This window comes from Eschrichtius robustus, chromosome 5, assembly GCF_028021215.1.
Source record: "Eschrichtius robustus isolate mEscRob2 chromosome 5, mEscRob2.pri, whole genome shotgun sequence".
NCBI lineage: Eukaryota > Metazoa > Chordata > Mammalia > Artiodactyla > Eschrichtiidae > Eschrichtius > Eschrichtius robustus.
The window spans coordinates 27,305,242-27,329,921 of record NC_090828.1 but is presented as its reverse complement, the minus strand read 5'-3'; the positions used below and the strand labels follow the sequence as shown (position 1 = coordinate 27,329,921).

General features: G+C 38.1%; 1 protein-coding gene across 3 annotated transcripts in view; it reads left to right on the top strand.

Annotated features, from left to right (window-relative positions):
* The window catches only part of UNC80 (unc-80 homolog, NALCN channel complex subunit), a 232,901-nt gene that overhangs the window by 54,363 nt on the left and 153,858 nt on the right, over window positions 1-24,680 (top strand). For 2 of the 3 annotated variants that reach the window (XM_068543797.1, XM_068543796.1), the window contains exons 15-21: window positions 415-562; window positions 1,477-1,625; window positions 3,776-3,942; window positions 4,702-4,800; window positions 8,426-8,640; window positions 10,106-10,212; window positions 11,539-11,635. In XM_068543797.1, coding sequence (XP_068399898.1) covers window positions 415-562; window positions 1,477-1,625; window positions 3,776-3,942; window positions 4,702-4,800; window positions 8,426-8,640; window positions 10,106-10,212; window positions 11,539-11,635 — 982 coding nt within the window. The remainder of the gene's footprint in view (window positions 1-414; window positions 563-1,476; window positions 1,626-3,775; window positions 3,943-4,701; window positions 4,801-8,425; window positions 8,641-10,105; window positions 10,213-11,538; window positions 11,636-24,680) is intronic. The other variant, XM_068543795.1, reaches the window with a different exon arrangement.

The window sequence follows — 24,680 nt, the reverse complement described above, 5'->3', positions numbered from 1 at the left end:
AGATAGCTGAGCATGGGAGTGGCCTGCTCCTTCCCATGGCACAAACCCTTTGAGGTTTTCTAAACCTTGATGACCAATCCTATCACCTACCTAAATTTTACGCTTTAAGCTTTTTCATTGAGATCTTAAAATCTTGATCTTGGCAAAAATACTGAGCTCTTTCTGGGACAGCATTAGCCCCTAGTTTGGGGTTTTTCCTGAGGAGCAGCCCTTCTCAAAGTCATCTACCTAGTACTGCTCAGCCTGTCTCTGCCCACTGCATTCTCAGACGAGAGGGGCTGGCAGGGTTGGTGGGCACCAGCCAGCAGGGATGGATGGAAGCTTTTGCCTTTTGAGGGCTTCTGTCGCAGACCACTGGTATCCCTAGCTTAAGCTGGTACCTGTGACTTCTTCACTTTTCTTCCTTCCTTGCAGGCCCAGAACTGCCTCACTAAGTTATACAAGCTAGATAAGATGCAGTTCCGACAAACCATGAGGGATTATGTGAACAAGGACTCTCTCAATAACGTAGTGGACTTCTTGCATGCCTTGCTAGGATTTTGTATGGAGCCGGTCACTGACAGTAAGTAAAGCTGCACGGAGTTCCAGGAGAGCTCACTGGGAGGTGAAGCAGGTAGTGTTTCAGAGACACCCTAAATTTCTAGGGATAGAATGGAGAGGAAAAGATATCTGTTTGTGTGTGCATCGTGTGTGTAATAAAATATAAACATGAGAAGCTTGTACATCATCTTTGACACATTTTGGAGGCTTGTGTATATGTATACATATATCCCCTCTGTTTTGGATTTCCTTCCCAGTTAGGTCACCACAGAGCACCGAGTAGAGTTCCCTGTGCTATACAGTAGGTTCTCATTAGTTATCTATTTTATACATGGTAGTGTATATGTGTCAATCCCAACCTCCCAATTCATCCCACTCCCCCTTTTATTTGTGATCAGTCTTTTCTGTTTCCAGTGCTGGCATGAATTCCCCTGCAGGGCCCTGTCCCCCCACCCCTTCTCTCCCCCTGCCGGCTCACCTGGTGGGCCCCACCTCACTCCACTTCTCACAGACTGAACAATTTCCCCTGAGAAGCCAGCATTCTTCACCACCAAAAAAGCCACATCAAATTAAGTCTGTCTCCACCGAGGGGCCATTTAGTAAATCATATTTTTTTTTTACGTGATCACCTATTTAAAAACTGCTTAGGTTTAAAAGATGTTCTTAGGGTCAACAGCTGATCCTCTTTTTGTTGCTAAGATTTATCAATTAAAACATTTCTCAAAGTGATGGACTATGTCATAGTAAAGACTCTGAAGGAGACTATGAGTTGTTTATCTTTAAGTCCTCATAGAGATGATCAAGCCGGGAGTATCCTCAATCCTCTGTTTCTGTGTTTTGTGTAGCCCTTCAGTAACTCCTGGAGTACTTCATTACTTCTTTAAACTCTGTAGCTGAATGGAAACACTGCCTTTAATTGGTGCCTTTGCATTCCAGACAAGGCTGGGTTTGGAAATAACTTCACCACGGTGGACCACAAATCCACAGCCCAAAATGTGGAAGGCATCATCGTCAGCGCCATGTTTAAATCCCTCATCACGCGCTGCGCTTCAACTACGCATGAATTGCACAGCCCTGAGAATCTGGTGAGAGGCTCACCTCTTCTTCCCACAGGAGTTCTCAGTCTCGTGCCGTGGCCTTGAGAAAGAGAAGTTGAAGTCTAAAACTTTTAAAGTTAAAATATCTATTTTCTCAGTGTCACCAGTAACTCACAGTAGAAACTCAGCAACACATTTCTCCTCCGTTACTTGTTATCCTACCTGCAAAGTGGCTTATCTCTTCCATCTCAGAGGTTCTGTGGTAGTTGCTGAGATAGTTGCTAGGTACTTAGAGCCCTTCAGAGAGAAGGTGCTAGAGCCCAGCGTGTTGGCTCATGAAATATTAAAGAAAGTTATACCAAGCTTTTGTTTGAAACCACGCTTACTTTAAAAATTAATGCAAATATGCTGCTGAAATGGGTTTTGTCTTCTTTTATTGAACACTGTAATCTTTTAGCTACTCTTCAAAAAGACTGTGTTAACTAAACCACTGAAGCCACAGGTACAGAGAGCCGGGCTATAAAATGTTAGTGTTTAATTGCTGCTAAGGAGATTGTGGTTTGGGATAGTAAAATGTGGATGAAGACTGAGACATCTGCTATGACTAGATGAATTCAGGTCTCTCCCAGGAATAAAGAAGCATTTCTCTATCTTACCAATCTGTTAGATACAATGACTGCTATGCAGAAATCAGCCCATTTACACATATGGACACTATCTGCTAATCTACCTAAATCGAAGAAATGGTCTTAAGCTACTCTAAACCACTGAGACTTTGTATTCATTTAACTTGAGATAAACAGAACAAAACCCCAAATGAAAAGGAATTTAATTTTGCTGATTGTTGAAGCCATCCTAGCAAGGTTCTTGGAGCTTGTGAATAACTTGGGTACCATCCATGCATTCAGTTTGGTCATGGCAAGCAGTAATTTGACAAGTTGATTATAGTATATGCAAGCTCTTATAAGTCTTAACCTACAAACTCGTGTATAGAAGAAATACTATATTTCTTATTTTTCTTTAAATCAACTTAAGTTTGGCTTTGGACCCCCATTCCATCAGAATGGCTGGAAGTTGAACCTCAGTCATTCATGGGTCTCCCCACCTCACAGAGTGGTGCAAAGATCCCCAAGTCTTAGGTGTAGGACCCAGTGCCTGGTGAGGCTCCGTGGGTTTCAATCATCAGTCATGCCTCTTAGTTCACGTAGTGCTCTCTGCTGCTTAGGGATGGGCTGTCTGGTGAGTTTGGAACCCTTGCTTTCTGGGGCCTTGCCGTCCATGGAGGAGCCACCAAATTGCAGAGTGAGAGCATAGGGCCTTGCTGCCCACAGGGCCCAAAGGGCATTCTATGTTTTCCTTAGTAGTTCTTCCTTCTGCTTTTCCAAACATCATAGGCATAATTGTCCCAATGGTCTTAGGTTTTGAAACCCAAAAGGGTTATAAGGTAAGTGTTCTGTAGACTTCTGTGTTCTGCTTTGTCATGAACTTTTCCTAAGACAAAGAATATAGTAACTACCTTCTTAAAGAGAGAAGAGAGAGGGGGAAATGCTGAATGCAAAGCTTAATATCTTAAAAATAAAATAAAAGTCCTGCATTAAAAGTTGAATCACTAATATGTTGGTTTTAATAGCCCTGTATCATCTTCAGTCCATAGTCAAGCTCATGTTCAACTGGGCTACAACATACATATTATTTGTTAAATTTGTTAAATGGATCATTCTTGAATATCAGGCTCTGTTGGAAGTGTCTAGAGGACTTAGCATATTTTATCACAATGATGCAGAAAATTTGGAGAAGCTGAACAGAGACTGAAATCTCTAGTCTAGACAGAATTCTGATTGCCTTTTTTTTGCAGGCATCTCTTCAGAAGTCACAATTAAGAGAGAAAATTAAAAGCTTGCGAATCCAGTGGTTAAAAGTGTAAATTGATGTCTTTCTAATGATACAGCCAACTTTCTGAATATGAAGCATGGTAACCATCTTTTTTCATACTAAGGATGATGGGCAAGGTTCTTGGTAATGTTACCATAGGAACAATGGAGGGACAGGACACCGTTGGTTTCACTGTAGTAATATGTTTTCCTTTTATGATTCCAATGCTCATCTAAATCCAAGGAATTACCTTCTACCCCTCTTTCTGTGAATACTATTCAATCACAGCTATCTTTCCCCGCACTTTCCTTCTGGCCTCCAAACAGGGACTGTATTGTGACATCCGTCAGCTGGTCCAGTTTATCAAAGAGGCCCATGGGAATGTCTTCAGGAGAGTGGCCCTCAGTGCTTTGCTTGATAGTGCTGAGAAGTTGGCACCAGGGAAAAAGGTGGAGGAAAATGAACCGGAATCTAAGCCTGGAGGTGGTAAAAGGTTGGAAGCTTGAGCTCTCTGAATATGAGGGTTTGCCTATGTCTGTAGAATATAATCTTCTGTTGTACTGTCCATGTGGTTCCTACATAGTGTGTAACTCCAGTACAGGGATGGGGGAACTATAATTTTTTGTATGAGTGATATCACTGGTGGTGGCCCAGCAACAGATTAGAAAAGGAATGAGTTTACCATCAAATAAATGCTGCTTTTGTATGAATCAGAGCTCAGTTGATCCCAAACTTTCATACACTTGAACCACACTTCAAAGCTCTTAATTACATGGTAAAATGTTGTCTGTGTTTTGGTCCCTTCTATAGCTAACTTACATTCTTATCCAGAAAGGAAAAGCAATTACTGTTACCATATCATCCTGTTCAGCAAGTAATATTTTTAACATGGCAAAAGACAAATTGCTGAGCAATGCCCAATTATTTTTTCTTCTAATAAATATGAATTTATTGTATGCCTATTGTGTAAGAAATGCCACTTATGAAGATTAAAAGAAATACCTAAACTTAAAATCCTGCCTGTAGTTAATGGCTCTGTCTGCAATGATGGTGGTATCCTTAGGCAATAAGGTAGGTATGTCATGACTCAAATGGTAGGATATATTCCATACCAACATAGACTCATGATGGTATAGGGTTTGCAGGGCATTTAGGTTGTCTATAACAAAGTGTTTTGCTTTATGAAGTATATGAAGTATTGGGAGGTGGTGTCCTGCTATGTTGTGATTGGTGGAATGTACCATTTGCATAGGTCAGAGGCAGGAAGCATTGTGGATAAAGGCCAGGTGACCTCTGCACCTGAGGAATGCCGCAGCTTCATGTCCGGTCGCCCCTCACAGACTCCAGAGCAGTAAGTAGCATTGGTTTTGTCTCCCATGGAGTGGGTTGAGCTCTTCCCACTGGAAGAAATTCTGTTTTCCAAGTTGCTGTTTGTTTGTTTTTCATTTCTGTTGAACTTCTCCTTGCTTCTGCCCTTTATTTTTCATTCCCAAAGCCACTAATCTCTACAGGCCCAAATCACAAATAACCAACCTCGTGTTTCCAGGAAGCCTCCCTCACTGCCTTTCCCATTGCCAGTCTCTACCCCACTTCTGCCTTTCATGCACAATCCTGCAGATAAATCTTGAAAACTAGCATGTGTATCAGGTGGGCTGGGGATGGCATCCACTTTCTTGCTTGAAATCACTTATAAATCCCTTACGACTGTCAATGTAATCAATGAAGCTTTTCCAAAAATAAGTAAGATAATCTACTCTCCTGTCCAGCGTTAGCTGAAACATCGACTCTTCTCCTTTTCACCTTGGTTCTCTCCTGAGATCCATTCCAATGCCCTCTGATATCAGTTTATCTCTACTTTTCATAATAACAAAATCAAAAGCATCATGAAAATAGTGCCCTCAGAAAATGTGAGGATTACTGTAGACGCCAAATATACAGTCTAGTTCTATGAAAGGCTCACTTGTATTCATTCTTCTTTTGAGACCTATTTACCCACAAGTGGTGTGATCAGTATTTAAAATATGATCATTTTAGGTATACCATTCTACTTCCCAAAACCCTGATTTAGTATTAAATGATTATCCTTTCAGAAATTCTGCAGGGTATTCCAGATTTTATGGTATCCCCTCTCTATAGTCAAGGAAATCACAGTCATGAAATAGGACCTTGGTAATCCACAACAAGCAAACAAAACCTTTAAGGAACAAAAAGCCTGCACAGTTTTTGTAGGCCTTCAAAATCTTAGAAACTGCCCCTAAAATGGGTGGAGAAAAGTAAGGAGAAGGTAAATCAACCGCATGGGTGCAGGGACCACGTGAGTTTTTACCTACCATTACAGACCCAATGCCTAGAGGCGGCGCGGCCATGTAGGCACTTAATTTTAAGAATGAATGAATGACAGTCAGTCAATGAAACAATGGACTTGCCAAATTACCATTTAGCCTTTGTCTTCTTTAATTTCCATTCTCAAAACTGAGGTTTAGTTTTTCCTTTAAGGACATCTTTAAGGACATAGTAAAAATCCAAACATAAGCTTTAAGGGAAAAAAAATTACTGTGAAAGGCAAAGGTCTGTCTGTAGCTGAATAACCAACCACAAGACTAGTTAAAAGTCCTTACATACAGAATCTGTCCAAAAAAGGAGAGGACTTTTTTCCCCAAAATAACACTTATAACTATTGAGCTAATCTGAATAATAAGAATGATTTAATAGGTAAACTAGATTTAAACGTAAAACTGTCTACCTTGCTAGGTGATTTAGTTTTCTAGATTGCAAAAGATTCTTTCTCTGCAGTGTTCTGTAAACACCACCTGATTTCTCAGCATTTAGCACATGTCTGTTCTTTCCCTTGAATGAAGATACATGTATTAATATGCCTCTACATAAAAATTTCCACTTGGAAGGATGTCATAGAATGTGAAACATGGGACTTTTCCCTGGTCCAAGTGGGCCCAGGAATGAGCACGCCACATGTCCTCTGTTTAGCACTGGAGAAAGGTGGGTGGGTGATCATGGCTCCTCCTCTGCCAGAAGGCAGAGAACTTTCTCTTCCCCCTACCTCCCTCATGCCCTTTGCCTCTCCTTTTTCCCTTTTAAGTAAAAATCACATTAACTGAGTAATATTAAAAGCAGTTTTATATGCCCATTTCTCTGAAGCTCATGATTGATACACACCATTGGACAACACTGATGCGAGATTTTATTGTAAAGCTGATCAATTATAGTCTCCCTGGATATTCCCACACTCAGGCCACTTAGTCATATACTCATCATTGTGTTGCACATTCCCCAAAGGTAAGAAATGCTTCAAACACTGTGATCATTTGATAAAAATAACGAGGAAGTCAAATTCTAAAACACTGATTTAAATTCACACCATATTTGATGAACAGAATGTCCTGAATTAAAATAATAATTAAAGGTATTTAGTACTCTAATGAGATTTTGAGAGAAAATATCTACATTCCCATGTAAATATCCCCAGAAAATAACTGCTTTACACAGTACTGTCAAATTTTAGGTAGATCCCAGATTTAACCCCAAAGCTTATAAACAGATCATTACCCAAACCCCCCCCCCCAAAATTTCATCACATGTTACTAGAGTATTCTCTATAGCCTTTTCTTTTCCAGATTACTAAAGTATACTAATATGTGTTCTTCAAGTTGCCAAATGTGGAAAACACAGAAAAGCATAGAAAAAAAAATTTTTAAATACCTTCAATTAGAGATAACCACAGTAAACTTTTGGTGTATTATGTTGGGTACATATTTGAGCATGTGTACACATAAACTTACACAAAGACACATACACGTGTACTTTTTTTATTAACCTGGTGATATCCTGCTTAATCCATTTTATCAGTGCCTTTTAACTTTGCAATATATCATCAACATACCCCATATCACTAGTCTTCTGAAAATAGGATTTTAATGACTACAGAGGATGCCATCATATGGAAGTTAGATTATTTCCAATTTTTTAACATTGACCCAAAAACCTCAGTGAGCATTTGACCTTCTTGTATCTACATCTTAGTATATTGTCCCATCATTTCCTTGGGGTAACTTCCTGGAAATTTAAGTTCTTTGTCATGGGTGTAGACATAGGCTTTGGATAACATCTTACAAAATTACCCTCTAGAAAAGTTGAATCATTCTCTCATCATGGCAGTATGATAGTATCATTGCTTTCTTCGCCTCCCAACCCACCCCACCTAATCTTTGCCTATTTAATGAGTGAAAATAGGGATCTCATTTCAACTGGCCTTTTTTTTTTTTAATTCCTAGTGAGATTAAACTCTGCATACCATTGGCCACTTGTCTTTTTCCTCTTGTGGAATGCCCTAGTCAAAAATCCCTTTGGAGATGTTCCCATTTGTCTTATTGAGTCAGGTTAATTTCTTTTTCTACTTTTAAACCTTAAGTTTCTTTGACTTAAGAAAGCTAAATAATCAGGCACTATGAAAATTCCTTAGTGAAAAATTGTGGGATGATGCATCCCCTGGGTGTGGTGATTGCATTTTATTTATTCATTCGTTCAAGTATTTTTGTGAGTTTATTTAGGGCCAAGAATTATACTGTCCTGGGGTGGGGGTGGGGAATAAGATACGGTACTGCACATCCCCCAGGGAACTTAAAAAGAAAAAGTTAAATATTTACTGACACTGTAAGTGCTTCAGCTTTTATGACTCACACTCGCAGACGATTACCTGCAATAATATTTAGTCTTATATTATGGCTGAAAAAAATGATTTCCTCAACTCGACAGCTGAGACATGGCTATTTTCAAGAAGAGCTCAGAGAGTCAAGCTTGATCTCCCTCCTTCCACTCCCACTCTGCCTCTTCCTAAATCCCAGCCCATCAAAGATCATCCTGCATGATTTGCCACAGTGTCATTGGCAGGAGGTTGAAAGAAATTTAAGAGAATTTCACATGTGTTCAGACGTTTAACCCTCTCCTCTGCTTGCTTTCAGTGATGAACAAATGCAAGGGGGCAACATGGGGAGGAAAGATTTCTGGCGCAAGATGTTCAAATCCCAGAGTGCGGCGAGTGACACCAGCAGCCAGTCTGAGCAGGACACTTCAGAATGCACCACTGCCCACTCAGGGACCACCTCTGACCGGCGCACCCGCTCACGGTCCCGTAGAATTTCCCTCCGAAAGAAGCTTAAACTCCCCATAGGTAAAAGTATGTCTGTATTTATTTTATGGATTCTCTTATTCCCTGCCATGTCCTCAAACCAACTCACAATCAAAACAGAGCAACTCATGGGAAGGTAGAGAAAGGGAGAGCTTTCCAGTCACAAAGCCTAGGCTGACTCCTTCATTTACTCATTCATTCATTCACTTTTTTCAGCAGATATTTCTCAAACCTTTCCTATGAGCTCCTATGGTGTGCAAACACTGTGCTAGGATTCAGGGATTAAATGGTGAGCAGAATTTCACAATGCCTGACTTTGCTGAATTTACAGTCTATTAGAGGTGACAATCACTAAAGTAGATAATCATACAACTAAGTAGAGTTGCAAGCTATGAATTTGTTTTTTTTTTTTTTTGGTTGCATTGGGTCTTCGTTGCAGTGCTCAGGCTTCTCACTGCGGTGGCTTCTGTTGTGGAGCACAGGCTCTAGGCGTGTGGGCTTCAGTAGTTGCAGCATGCAGGCTCAGTAGTTGTGGCACCGGGCCCTAGAGCACAGGCTTAGTAGTTGCAGCGCATGGGCTTAGTTGCTCTGCAGCATGTGGGATCTTCCCAGATCAGGGATCGAACCTGTGTCCCCTGCATTGGCAGGCGATTCTTAACCACTGTGTCACCAGGGAAGTCCCCAAACTATCAATTTTATGAGGGCAGTATATGTAGTGCCCTAAAAGCATGCAAGGATGAGACCTAACCTAAATGAGGAGGAGGAGAGGCAGGAATCAGGGAAGGCTTCCTGAAGGAAGAGACATTAAGAGTCTGCAGGGTACTTGGGAGAAGGAGGAAGGAGAGCACTCCAGGTGGCAGCAGTACAGTGTGCAAAGGTATTAGGAGGGAGGGACATGGAAGAACTGAGACAAGAGTGGCTGCATGACTATGGTGAAGCCTTAGGGACCAGAGTGTGTGGGCCTTGCAGGTCAGGTTGGCTCTTCATCCTACAGCCCTACAGAGCCGAGGTGGGATGTTGAACAGGGGGATAACATGAGCAGGTAAACTTTTTTTCTAAAAGATCACTGCATGGAAAACACATTGGAGGGAGCATGAGTGGATATGGGGGACCAGATAGAAAGCTGCCCTTGTGGTCCAGGTATAAGTAATGGTAGCTTAGACTGGGTGGTGACCGTGTAGATGGAGAGAAGTAGACATATTTGAAAGATACTTAGGAGGTAAAACCAACAGGACTTAACGGATGTGAAAGTTGTCAAAGAGAACTGTATGGGTTACGGTTTTAATCACCCAAGAGGCCCGGGTTCTTTTTGTTCTGATTTAGTCATGTAATTTTATAGTCCAACACTGAATGTTTTTATTCAAAGCATGTACATTTCAAAAGCAATTTGTTTTCACTTTTATTTACATCGTCATGTAACTTTCATTGCTTGTTGGGCACATGCCAACTTGTTTGTACAATCCATTTGGGAGAAAATGCTATAATGGTCTAATTTTTTAAAATTATTAACTAGGAAACTGGCTGAAACGATCCTCCCTCTCAGGCCTGGCAGATGGTGTGGAGGACCTCCTGGACATCAGCTCTGTGGACCGTCTCTCTTTCATCAGGCAAAGCTCCAAGGTAAACAGGACATTACTTACGTAAGAGAATGTTGGAGTCGCTGATAGAAAAATGTCAGGGCTGAGAACTGCTAAACACCTGGAGGGGCCAAATAAGGAGGAGTTGAAGAAATTCTCTTCAAGGTAAGTAAGTTTTGGAAACTTAAGTGAACTATGGGAACTAAGATGTCTTAGTATGAGGCAATCATAGAAAGGAAAAAAGTGACAAAAACTATAAATAAAATTGTAATGCAGATATAGAGAGGTATATAGGTATTAATTCCCAGCTACTTTTAATACATGTATTAAATCCTAACATCTCAAGCTCCTATCCAAGGACACATAATTGTACAGTGATTTCTTTTACACACACACACACTCACACACACACCATTTATTTTCCTTCCCTACTTTTCCTACCATCTGAACCTTTCTCCCCTTTGAAAAGGATAAAGAAGCTCAGGATGATTTTTCCCACTAAGTGCTTCTTCTGTTAAGCATTGTAGTAGCATGCAGTTTGGAAAAGGTCGTGATTCTTAGTGAAATCCATTTCTGATAAGAGTCTTCCCTGTGGCTGATTCGTGGCCTGGTCGCTGTAATTTTCAGCATGTGATAGGAGTTACATTTCTTTATATACAAATTATTTGCTTATACTCTTTCTTCTTTGAATCTCACTAAAACCAGTTTTCTTCTATCTCTTTTTAAAGTAATATTTTGGAATTATAAAAAGATTATAGCAACCTTATAAGACATTTAGAAGATATATTTATAATTCCTCCTTCATATTCTTTTTACTAAAATTTGGCCAAGTATTTGAGAGTCTGTGAGGTCCATAGCTTCCTTGCTTTGCTGTAAACAAACACATTTTAAGTGTTAGGAAAAAAACATGTTATTGCACTTTAGTTATAGTACACATTATAAATTCATTTATACTGGTTCTTTCATAGAGATTTGAAATCTTCTATTTGGCTATCTCTTACTTTCATCTGATTCTCAGCTGTGGTGTTGTTTGTAAAGGATGAATATGACTTGTTCATAAATTTGAGTTTGGACTTTATCAGAATTAAACTCTAAGAATATCTCAATTGTTCACTAAATTATTTTCATAGTGCCTGATTATTTTACTTTCAATCTGTGACCAGACTCTCCTTCAAATTATAGTTATAAGTGATGTCTTTATTGCCACATGGGAATAAACTATACAGACTAGCTAACCAGATGTGGAAGCCAAAAGAAATGAAGTGACCTTTATATTCTAAACAACTTATTTTTCAAGGTAAAGGTTAGTATAAACACAAAGAATGTCCTTTGAATTGAGTTACCTGACTACTGTCCTTTTTTTTCTCAGGTCAAATTCACCAGTGCTGTAAAGCTTTCTGAAGGTGGACCAGGGAGTGGAATGGAAAACGGGAGAGACGAAGAGGAGAATTTCTTCAAGCGTCTTGGTAAATGTCACCTGGCCTAAGAATTACATGCAACTTTCGTTACACGGAACAAACATTTGATCAGATAAAATGATCTACTTTCTATTGCCATTGATTTCTTATTCATTTCTTTCTCATATGTGTGTTGTTTGTACTACTATTTATAGCTTCTCTATTTGTTATCAGTTTGGTGTAACATTTATGGAAGTCCTACCATGTTCCTCATTCCCTAGTGGGCCCTGGGTGTGCAAAGAATAAGACACAGCCTTTTCTTCCGCTGTTCTGTCCTTTATTAAAATCTGAGAGTTCTAAAAAAAAACTCCAGGTATCCTTTTATCCACCCACCTATCTACTTAGGAATTCTGCACATTATATCCCAGACGGGTGACCAGCCACCCTCTGAACACTTCCACCGAGGGGAAGTTTATTACTTTGCAAAGCAACCTGTTCCAGAACTAGACAGCTTTCATTGTGAGAAAGTCTTTCCTTATGTGCTGAAAATATACTTATCCATAAATTTGACTCACTAGTCCTAGTTATGATATCTGTAGCCACACACACACGTACGCTCATACACACATAATGCCAGTTTCACCTATTATCTATTTCTTGTTCTCTCTTTTGATCTCACTTCTGCTCATTAAATATTGTTGATTCCTTTTGTTTTCCTTACATAGAAGAGTCTCTAGATCCATCACCAACCTGATTTCATTTTACTATGTATTCTAATTAGATGATGTGCTTCACAAAATGTGGTGCTTCAGATGGAATGCAATGCACTATATTTGACTTTAATCAGTGTAATAGATAGTGTAACTGTTAAGCTCCAGGGATACAGCCAGTGGATGAACACAATTTAAGACTGCATTATCTGTTTTCACATCACAGAGTTGGTTTGTATTGAATTTTGGATTAACTTCTGCCACCTGTCCTTCACATGAACGAATATCATGCATTACTTTGATGTAACCCTTATTCATTCCTCATCTCAAAATAAATAAAATGTATTGTTTGATTAACTTGGGGGGTAGTTAATTCACTTGTCCAGGAATTCTGAATCTTTCCTTCTCTACAATTGTGCTATAAAAATCCATCATCAGAGACATACATATTTCCCTATTTTCATCCAAGTTGTGGATATTCTCACAAAGCAGGGCAAATACAAAGAAATAGCTCCTAGAGCACATGTAGTTGACTTTTATTGATTAACAATTTGTGGGTACAGTTTTTCAGCCAACCATACATTTAATTTACTAGTGATCAGCAAGCACTTTCCTACTTTATACAAAAAACATCATTAGACTTGACTAAAAAATTATCTCACTGATATCTTTATAACTCTGTCAAAAGGAGGAATGTAACAGTTCAACACGATGTCTTCTTCAGTAAACTACAGTGGTGTCTATGATTACTTCTGTGTTTTTTTTTTTGTTTTTTTTTTTTTTAATGTTCCTCCCTATCCAATTCTCTCTTACAGAATTTGGCTAGGACACACATCAGGCTTATTAGTCTATGGTTTCAAGAATCTTCCTAATAATTGGGATCTTTGTCATTTTCAGTCCTCTTGCACTCTTTCCGCTCATGATATTTTAGAGAAGATATATCTAGTGTTCAAAACTGTCGGTATTATAAAGACATTTTTGTGGTGGTTCTTTGAGAATGAAGTGTGGAACTAAAGTATGTTCTCTAGGTATGTGCTGTGTTAGCTGGATGTCATTTGACTAGTACTGTGATCGCATCTCCAGGTCATTTCTGTGCACTGACTGGAGTGTAATATGATGGAACTGAGGCTTAAGCTCAGAAACTAGAGTCTTTCACATTTGGTGCCTTTTTAATGAAGCTTTTCTGTACTTTCCCATCTGTGAATTTTTCTCCTTAGTAGAAAGGATGAAAGCATAATTGAGTTGTTTACCCTCCTTTGATTTCCTTACACTCCCTTCTTCAAGTAATAGGTCAATATTTTTACTCTTACTCTTGTTCCAAATATGTTATCATTATTGTTTCATAACACTTAGTTCTTTCTGGATTTTGAGTTTTCCTCATCCACTATTCTTACAGATATCAACCATTGTTTCACATAGTTTTTATATTCCATTCACAAATAGAAAAGACCTGATGCAGATTATTCATACAGCCTGAGTCTAGGATGAGTTTGTGTCAACAATACCTGTAATACAGTCTCTTCCTGTGTGTCTAGAAGACAAGATGATAAAATCTGGGACTGATTTTGGAATATTTTATGTGCTTTGGACTGGCAAAAGAACATGGCTTGTACATCATCATTCTTTGTCCACGATCTCTGGCTTGTTAAAAATTATAAAAGGTATTCTGTGAGTTAACTCTTTCAGAATCTCTCGCAAAAGAGGTATCCCCAGCTATTCTAAAAAACCAAAAGAACATTATCTGCTAATCTAAGAACATTGTATTTTGCAACAACTACCATCCTTGACCTTGTGAACATCTTTCTAACTTTGAGCCTGCTTTTGCTTATTTCTTTCATTCTTTTTTACTTTGCAATCTGTGAATAAATGATCCCCATGCATCCATTATAGATGCATTGTCTTTTTTCCTTCTCATTTAAATTATTTTCATTTAATTGCATATTTTCTGTTTCTTTCTTTAAGGTTGTTAAAGAAAGCAAATATGAAACGTTCTTACCCTCAGTTTCAATGTAGTACCTGAACTTCACTGAGTTAAGATAAAATGCAATAGGTGATAGAATTTTTTCAATCTAAAAAATTATTCAACAAATGAAAAATACATCTGCTGAACATTTAACAGAACTGAAATTACATTCACAGACCAGCTATCTTTTTCTTCTATATTTTTCTATTCACTAAGAATATTTTATTTTAGAAATCATGCTGTCTCTCTCTGAGGGAAGATATTTCATTAACTAAAGCAATGTTTTTGTTGTCAGATGATCAGCAAAATTTACTGAATATCTTCTTTGTGCTCAGCTCTGCCATAAACTGTATGGAAAATGCTGCTTAAAGAAATACTAGATTTTGAAATACCCTTTTGGGATTTAACAGCTTTTTAAAAATGCATTCTATGTAAATCATACCTCAGTAAATTTAATGTTAAAAAATAGTAAATAAATGCAACTAAAGCGTACTGAGACTAAAAGATTAATCATGGCCAAGGAAGCCAAGAGGCATCCTTACATACTAGTAAGTTTATATAAAAGATTGATATAGAAGAGGTACCTTTTATAGGCAAATTACTTTTCAACATTTCTTTCAGTATTACAATATGAAATGTCAGCAGGGTACAACTTGACAATCAGTTTGTAACATGTACAGTGTTGATTTATTTATTACAGTAAGTTTTCCTGACATAATCACTACCTTCAGCAGTATGTAAAGGTCTGAACTCTTTCAACATAAACATTCAGGTATTCTAGAGACACAGTGTGGCAGAGTGGTAAGAGTACAGGCTGGTTGTCACTAGGTTTGGATTTGAATTCTGACTTTGTCACTTTCTGTTGCATGAACTTAGACTAGGCTACTTAACCTGTCCCTTTTCTCCTTATCTTTCTGTCTCTATTCTCTCTCTCTCTCTCTTTTTAATTACCTTTAAATATCTATCTTACATGACTGTTACAAAAATTATTTTTAAAATAAATTATAAAATATTTCATATAGTACTTGGCACATACTAAGTGCTCAAAAAGTTAGTAAATATATTGTTATCTATTAATGCTATACAGATACAATGGAAATTTTCCATTGTAAATAGCTTTTACTTACAGCGTGATCCTTATGTCCTGGGCTCGTAGGATTCTGCTGATCTTCTTACCTGTAATAAGTGTACATCATTCCATGAATGATTCTTCACAGAATAGGTTCTTGCTGACAAAGATTGTTTTGATCACTTTTCTCTTAATTATTTTATTTATATTCTTTAACTGCATTGTTTCTGAAGTTCTTTCAATCAAAATGACACTTTCTTTAGTAATATTGAATACATTTCTTTAGAATTAATTAGCTTGTCAAAAATATTGGAAAAAATGGTGGGATACTTATTCTTAATGCTTCCTTTAATAAAATGATGACAACTGTTTTTAATAAATTGGTTAAATAAGAATAAATTTTTTTACCATCCATCCTGTCTTATATATTAGTTCTATTACAAGTTTTAGAGTTATCACTTAATGTATCTTAAATCTTAATTATAGTATGAAATAATGAAACAACTGGATTCACTAAAAAGAAACATATTATTTGGGATCTATCTTAAATTCAAGGTTTAAGTTTAGGTACTGTTAAGGTTATAATTTTTTTTAATGGATGAGATTTCCTGTGATATGTGTATCTATCAAAGGACTGTATATAAATGATTAATAAAGTGATATATAGATAAGAAAAATAACAGGAGTTACCTGTTCTGATAGCTTTGGTAATGTCCAGTGAGTAAATAGAGTAGTATTTTGAAAGGCAGCTGTCTGGAAACAGCATTGTCCAAGAAACATTTGTTCCTTATTTGTAGTTTCTAGCTTTGCCTTCTTTATACCATTTGAAATTCTGTCTTCTGAATTTTTTCCAACTTTAGGTTCTTCTTGTGCTACTTCCTTTTGCATTTAATACAAAATATGCTATACTAAATGGAAAAAAAATACTGAAGTTGTTGAATATAGAATTTTCAATATGGAATATTTGTACCTGAAAAGGAAATGTACCCATAAGGAATGAAATATAGTGATTCAGTTATACATATATATACATTCTTTTTCATATTCTTTTCCATTATGGGTTTATCACAGGATATTGAATATAGTTCCCTGTGCTACACAGTAGGACCTTTTTTTTTTTTTTAAATTACTTAGTTTACTTCATTTTTGGCTGCGTTGTTGCTGCACATGGGCTTTCTCTAGTTGTGGCGAGCGGGGGCTACTCTTCATTGCGGTGCATGGGCTTCTCATTGCGGTGGCTTCTCTTGTTGCAGAGCACGGGCTCTAGGCGCGCGGCCTTCAGTAGCTGTGGCTTACGGGCTCTAGAGCGCAGGCTCAGTAGTTGTGGCACAGGGGATTAGCTGCTCCGCGGCATGAGGGCTCTTCCTGGACCAGGGCTCGAACCCATGTCCCCTGCAGTGGCAGGCAGATTCTTAACCACTGCGCCACCAGGGAAACCCCTGAGTCATTTTTGTGCTTAGGAAAATTTTCAAACATAGACAAAGAGTAAAAACGACCCAAGGGATCCTAAATATCCATCGCCCACTTGCAATAATGATAAAAAATTTTCCAATTTGCTTCATCTTATTTTTTTTTTAATGTGTTATGGAACAAATTCCAGATACCATACCATTTCACACCTACATATTTCAGTATGATGCTGAGACATTTTAAAAGTTGTTGACCAGGAATTGGTAATTATTTTCATGCCATGCCATAATTTTTTTTTTTTCAATTTACCAGGAAGTTTTAAATTTGTATGCACTTAACTTCAAATTATATAGAGCAACAGAGCTACAAGGAAAATATAGACAAATTCACTACCATAATAGGAGATTTAACATATTGCTGTCATTCACTGATAGAGGATACCTCTTTCAGAACCAGTAGACCGAGCCCCCCCCCAAAAAATTAGTAAGGATATAAAAAACTTAAATAACGTGAGCAGCAAATTTGATTCAACAAGCAGATATATAGTCACTATACTACAAAACTTTAAATTACAAATTATTTTCAAGCACACTTGGAACATTTTTAAAACTGACCATATTGTGCTATAAGGCAAATTTTAACAAATATAAAAGTATTAAAATTATACAAAGTGTGTTTCTTGACTTGTAGTTAAGCTACAAATCAGTAACAAAAAAGTAACTAGAAGTTATGAAATACACTACTTCTAAGTAACTCCCCCAAAAACAAATCAAAATGGAGTAAGAAAATAATTTGAACTGAATGATAATAAAAATATTTCATACCAAAACTTGGATGTGACTAAAGCTGTGCTTACAGGAAAACGTATAGTCTTTTTTTTTTTTCAAGGTAGCAGTAGTGTTGTTTTTTTTTTTAATTGCACACATGTCTATAAACCTAATACATAGGTTTTCTCTTTTTTTTTATACAGCAAGTTCTTATTAGTCATCAATTTTATACACATCAGTGTATACACGTCAATCCCAATCACCCAATTCATCATACCACCACACCCACCCCCCCGCGGCTTTCTGCCCTTGGTGTCCATACTTTTGTTCTCTACATCTGTGTCTCAATTTCTGCCCTGCAAACCTGTTCATCTGTACCATTTTTCTAGGTTCCACATATATGCGTTAATATACGATATTTGTTTTTCTCTTTCTGACTTACTTCACTCTGTATGACAGTCTCTAGATCCATCCATGTCTCAACAAATGACCCAATTTCGTTCCTTTTTATGGCTGAGTAATATTCCATTGTATATATGTACCACATCTTCTTTATCCATTCATCTGTCGATGGGCATTTAGGTTGCTTCCATGACCTGGCTATTGTAAATAGTGCTGCAATGAACATTGGGGTGCATGTGTCTTTTTGAATTGTGGTTTTCTCTGGGTATAGGCCCAGTAGTGGGATTGCTGGATCATATGGTAATTCTATTTTTAGTTTTTTAAGGAACCTCCATACTGTTCTCCATAGTGGCTGTATCAGTTTACATTCCCACCAACAGTGCAAGAGGGTTCCCTTTTCTCCACACCTTCTCCAGCATTTGTTGTTTGTAGACTTTCTGATGAAGCCCGTTCTAACTGGTGTGAGGTGATACCTCATTGTAGTTTTCATTTGCATTTCTCTAATAATTAGTGATGTTGAGCAGCTTTTCATGTGCTTCTTGGCCATCTGTATGTCTTCTTTGGAGAAATGTCTATTTAGGTCTTCTGCCCACTTTTGGATTGGGTTGTTTGTTTTTTTAATATTGAGCTGCATGAGCTGTTTATGTATTTTGGAGATTAATCCTTTGTCTGTTGATTCGTTTGCAAATATTTTCTCCCATTCTGAGGGTTGTCTCTTCGTCTTGTTCATGGTTTCCTTTGCTGTGCAAAAGCTTTGAAGTTTCATTAGGACCCATTTGTTTATTTTTGGTTTTATTTCCATTACTCTAGGAGGTGGATCAAAAAAGATCTTACTGTGATTTATGTCAAAGTGTGTTCTTCCTATGTTTTCCTCTAAGAGTTTTAGAGTGTCTGGTCTTATATTTAGGTCTCTAATCCATTTTGAGTTTATTTTTGAGTATGGTGTTAGGGAGTGTTCTAATTTCATTCTTTTACATGTAGCTGTCCAGTTTTCCCAGCACCACTTATTGAAGAGACTGTCTTTTCTCCATTGTATATCCTTGCCTCCTTTGTCATAGATGAGTTGACCATAGGTGCATGGGTTTATCTCTGGGCTTTCTATCTTGTTCCATTGATCTATGTTTCTGTTTTTGTGCCAGTACCATATTGTCTTGATTACTGTAGCTTTGTAGTATAGTCTGAAGTCAGGGAGTCTGATTCCTCCAGGTCCGTTTTTTTTCCTCAAGACCGCTTTGGCTATTCGGGGTCTTTTGTGTCTCCATACAAATTTTAAGATGATTTGTTCTAGTTCCGTAAAAAATGCCATTGGTAATTTGATAGGGATTGCACTGAATCTGTAGATTGCTTTGGGTAGTATACTCATTTTCACAATGTTGATTCTTCCAATCCAAGAACATGGTATATCTCTCCATCTGTTGGTATCATCTTTAATTTCTTTCATCAGTGTCTTATAGTTTTCTGCATACAGGTCTTTTGTCTCCCTAGGTAGGTTTATTCCTAGGTATTTTATTCTTTTTGTTGCAGTGGTAAATGGGAGTGTTTCCATAATTTCTCTTTCAGATTTTTCATCATTAGTGTATAGGAATGCAAGAGATTTCTGTGCATTAATTTTGTATCCTGCAACTTTACCAAATTCATTGATTAGCTCTAGTAGTTTTCTGGTGGCATTTTTAAGATTTTCTCTGTATAGTATCATGTCATCTGCAAACAGTGACAGTTTTACTTCTTCTTTTCCAATTTGTATTCCTTTTATTTCTTTTTCTTCTCTGATTGTTGTGGCTAGGACTTCCAAAACTGTGTTGAATAATAGCACTGAGAGTGGACATCCTTGTCTTATACCTGATTTTAGAGGAAATGCTTTCAGTTTTTCACCATTGAGAATGATATTTGCTGTGGGTTTGTTGTATATGGCCTTTATTATGTTGAGGTAGGTTCCCTCTATGCCCACTTTCTGGAGAGTTTTTATCCTAAATGGGTGTTGAATTTTGTCAGAAGGTTTTTCTGCAGCTATTGAGATGATCATATGGTTTGTATTCTTCAATTTGTTAATATGGTGTATCACATTGATTGATTTGCATATATTGAAGAATCCTTGCATCCCTGGGATAAACCCCACTTGATCATGGTGTATGATCCTTTTAATGTGCTGTTGGATTCTGTTTGCTAGTATTTTGTTGATGATTTTTGCATCTATATTCATCAGTGATATTGGTCTGTAATATTTCTTTTTTCGTAGTATCTTTGTCTGGTTTTGGTCTCAGGGTGATGGTGGCCTCATAGAATGAGTTTGGAAGTGTTCCTTCCTCTGCAATATTTTGGAAGAGTTTGAGAAGGATGGATGTTAGCTCTTCTCTAAATGTTTGATAGAATTCACCTGTGAAGCCATCTGGTCCTGGGCTTTTGTTTCTTGGAAGATTTTTAATCACAGTTTCAATTTCATTACTTGTGATTGGTCTGTTTATATTATCTATTCCTGGTTCAGTCTTGGAAGGTTATACCTTTCTAAGAATTTGTCCATCTTCCAGGTTGTCCATTTTATTGGCATAGAGTTGCTTGTAGTAGTCTCTTAGAATGCTTTGTATTTCTGCGGTGTCTGTTGTAGCTTCTTCTTTTTCACTTCTAATTTTATTGATTTGAGTCCTCTGCCTCTTTTTCTTGATGAGTCTGCCTAATGGTTTATCAATTTTGTTTATCTTCTCAAAGAACCAGCTTTTAGTTTATTGATCTTTGCTATTGTTTTCTTTGTTTGTATTTCATTTATTTCTGCTCTGATCTTTATGATTTCTTTCCTTCTGCTAACTTTGGGTTTTGTTTGTTCTTCTTTCTCTAGTTCCTTTAGGTGTAAGGTTAGATTATTTATTTGAGATTTTTCTTGTTTCTTGAGGTAGGCTTGTATTGCTGTAAACTTCCCTCTTAGAACTGCTTTTGCTGCATCCCATAGGTTTTGGATCGTCGTGTTTTCATTGTCATTTGTCTCTAGGTATTTTTTGATTTCCTCTTTGATTTCTTCAGTGATCTCTTGGTTATTTAGTAAAGTATTGTTTAGCCTCCATGTGTTTGTGTTTTTTACGTTTTTTCCCCTGTAATTCATTTCTAATCTCGTAGCGTTGTGGTCAGAAAAGATGCTTGATATGATTTCAATTTTCTTAAATTTACTGGGCTTGATTTGTGACCCAAGATGTGATCTATCCTGGAGAATGTTCCATGCACACTTGAGAAGAAAGTGTAATCTGCTGTTTTTGGATGGAATGTCCTACAAATATCAATTAAATCTATCTGGTCTATTCTGTCATTTAAAGCTTCTGTTTCCTTATTTATTTTCATTTTAGATGATCTGTCCATTGGTGTAAGTGAGGTGTTAAAGTCCCCTACTATTATTGTGTTACTGTCGATTTCCTCTTTTACAGCTGTTAGCAGTTGCCTTATGTATTGAGGTGCTCCTATGTTGGGTGCATATATATTTATAATTGTTATATCTTCTTCTTGGATTGATCCCTTGATCATTATGTAGTGTCCTTCCTTGTCTCTTGTAACATTCTTTATTTTAAAGTCTATTTTTATCTGGTATGAGTATTGGTACTCCAGCTTTCTTTTGATTTCCATTTGCATGGAATATCTTTTTCCATCTCCTCACTTTCAGTCTGTATATGTCCCTAGGTCTGAAGTGAGTCTCTTGTAGACAGCATATATATGGGTCTTGTTTTTGTATCCTTTCAGCAAGCCTGTGTCTTTTGGTTGGAGCATTTAATCCATTCACGTTTAAGGTAATTATTGATATGTATGTTCGTATGACTATTTTCTTAATTGTTTTGGGTTTTTTTTTGTAGGTCCTTTTCTTCTCTTGTGTTTCCCACTTAGAAAAGTTCCTTTAGCATTTGTTGTACAACTGGTTTGGTGGTGCTGAATTCTCTTAGCTTTTGCTTGTCTGTAAAGCTTTTGATTTCTCCATCGAATCTGAATGAGATCCTTGCCCGGTAGAGTAATCTTGGTTGTAGGTTCTTCCCTTTCATCACTTTAACTATATCATGCCACTCCCTTCTGGCTTGTAGAGTTTCTGCTGAGAAATCAGCTGTTAACCTTATGGTAGTTCCCTTGTATGCTATTTGTCGTTTTTCCCTTGCTACTTTTGGTAATTTTTCTTTGTCTCTAATTTTTGCCAATTTGATTAGTATGTGTCTCGGCGTGTTTCTCCTTGCGTTTATCCTGTATGGGACTCTCTGCGCTTCCTGGACTTGGGTGGCTATTTCATTTCCCATGTTAGGGAAGTTTTCAACTATAATCTCTTCAAATATTTTCTCGGGTCCTTTCTCTCTCTCTTCTCCTTCTGGGACCCCTATAATGCGAATTTTGTTGCATTTAATGTTGTCCCAGAGGTCTCTTAGGCTGTCTTCATTTCTTTTCATTCTTTTTTCTTTATTCTGTTCTGCAGCAGTGAATTCTGCCATTCTGTGTTCCAGGTCACTTATCTGTTCTTCTGCCTCAGTTATTCTGCTATTGATTCCTTCTAGTGCATTTTTCATTTCAGTTATTGTATTGTTCATCTCTGTTTGTTTGTTCTTTAATTCTTCTACGTCTTTGTTAAACATTTCTTGCATCTTCTCGATCTTTGCCTCCATTGTTTTTCCGAGGTCCTGGATCATCTTCACTATCATTATTCTGAATTCTTTTTCTGAAAGGTTGCCTATCTCCACTTCATTTAGTTGTTTTTCTGGGGTTTCATCTTGTTCCTTCATCTGGTACATAGCCCTCTGCCTTTTCATCTTGTCTATGTTTCTTTGAGTGTGGTTTTTGTTCCACAGGCTGCAGGATTGTAGTTCTTCTTGCTTCTGCTGTCTGCCCTCTGGTGGATGAGGCTATCTAAGAGGCTTGTGCAGGTTTCCTGATGGGAGGGACTGGTGGTGTGTAGAGCTGGGTGTTGCTCTGGTGGGCAGAGCTCAGTAAAACTTTAATCTGCTTGACTGCTGATGGGTGGGGCTGGGTTCCCTCCCTGTTGGTTATTTGGCCTGAGGCATCCCAACATTGGAGCCTACCTGGGCTCTTTGATGGGGCTAATGGCAGACTCTGGGAGGGCTCACACCAAGGGGTACTTCCCAGAACTTCTGCCAGTGTTCTTGTCCCCACGGTGAGCCACAGCCACCCCCGCGTCTGCAGGAGACCCTCCAACACTAGCAGGTAGGTCTGGTTCAGTCTCCCCTGGGGTCACTGCTCCTTCCCCTGGGTCCCAGTGCACACACTACTTTGTGTGTGCCCTCCAAGAATGGAGTCTCTGTTTCCCCCACTCCTGTCTAATTTCTGCAATCAAATCCCATTAGCCTTCAAAGTCTGATTCTCTAAGAATTCCTCCTCCCGTTGCTGGACCCCCAGGTTGGGAAGCCTGACATGGGGCTCAGAACCTTCAGTCCAGTGGGTGGACTTCTGTGGCATAAGTGTTCTCCAGTCTGTGAGTCACCCACCCAGCCGTTCTGGGATTTGACTTTACTCTGATTGCGCCCCTCCTACGGTCTCATTGTGGCTTCTCCTTTGTTTTTCGATGTGGGGTATCTTTTTTGGTGAGTTCCAGTGTCTTCCTGTCGATGATTGTCCAGCAGCTAGTTGTGATTCTGGTGCTCTCGCAAGAGGGAGTGAGAGCACGTCCTTCTACTCTGCCATCTTGGTTCAGTCCCCATGCCATAATTTTTTATCTTGTGGTAATAAAGTCCAAAGGAATCTTTTTCCCAAGCTTGAACTGCTTCCAAAGGATGTGTTTTCTAAAAGAACAGGTGCTCATCTTTTTCCACTAGTACACACTCTCATGGTAAACCAAGCTCATAATTGTAAATATCGCCCTTTTGTTTACAAAGAATGCAAGTTATTAAAGGGGTACATCCAACTCTGGATCTGATTTTTAAATGCAAATTTGTGAACATTAGTGTTTATTAATAGGAACAAATCATTCACCATACATCTGCAACCACCAATCATGACCTGCTTACGTATAGGGCAGCTTAGTTGAGAGCAAAGGCTACGAGGGCCACTTTTTTTGTGTTGAGGCAGCAAGTGGGAAAGTGGGGCAGTGGGTGGGAGGTATCAAGGTATTTTTCAGAGAAGAGGTGAGAAAGCTGTTTCCTGTAATGGGATCTGTGACTTAGCGAGGACCTGGAGTTCGCAACATCGCAAATGAATGGTGTCAGCACACATTAAGCCAAGCACTAAATCAGGGGGTATATTCTTAGGTGCTGAAAGTACATTTCAGAATCATGGGAAGTAATTTGGGCTTGGTGTTTAAAACTATATTCAATATTATAGCATTATGTAAGAGAAACTAAATATTATATATATATGTGTGTATATATATATATACTAGAAGCTATAGAAAAGCTATGAGATACTTAGGTTTTTAAAAACGTACCTGGGGTTAAAAAAAAATGAAGAACAATGCTTTGTATTATTCTTGCTTAATGTGTGATCCTTAGACTTTCTATATTAAAATCACGTGACATGTTTGTTTAAAATATACATAGCCTGCAGACCTATGGAATCCAAATCTCTAGCGATGAGATCTGATAGTCTGCATTTTAAGAAGCTCTAGACTGATTCTCATTCGTATGCAGTTTAACTATGGAAAAATAAGTGAGGATGAATCAGTGGTTCCTAAACCTCTGACCACCGTGTGGGGTCAGGCTGGCTGCATCCTTATCATCTGTGAGGCTTTACAAAGCACACATTCTTACACTCCTCTTTCAGAGACTCTGGTTCTGAACTTCTGAATAAGATTCAAAAACTGCCCAGATAATTCTGATGCACAGGCAGGTTT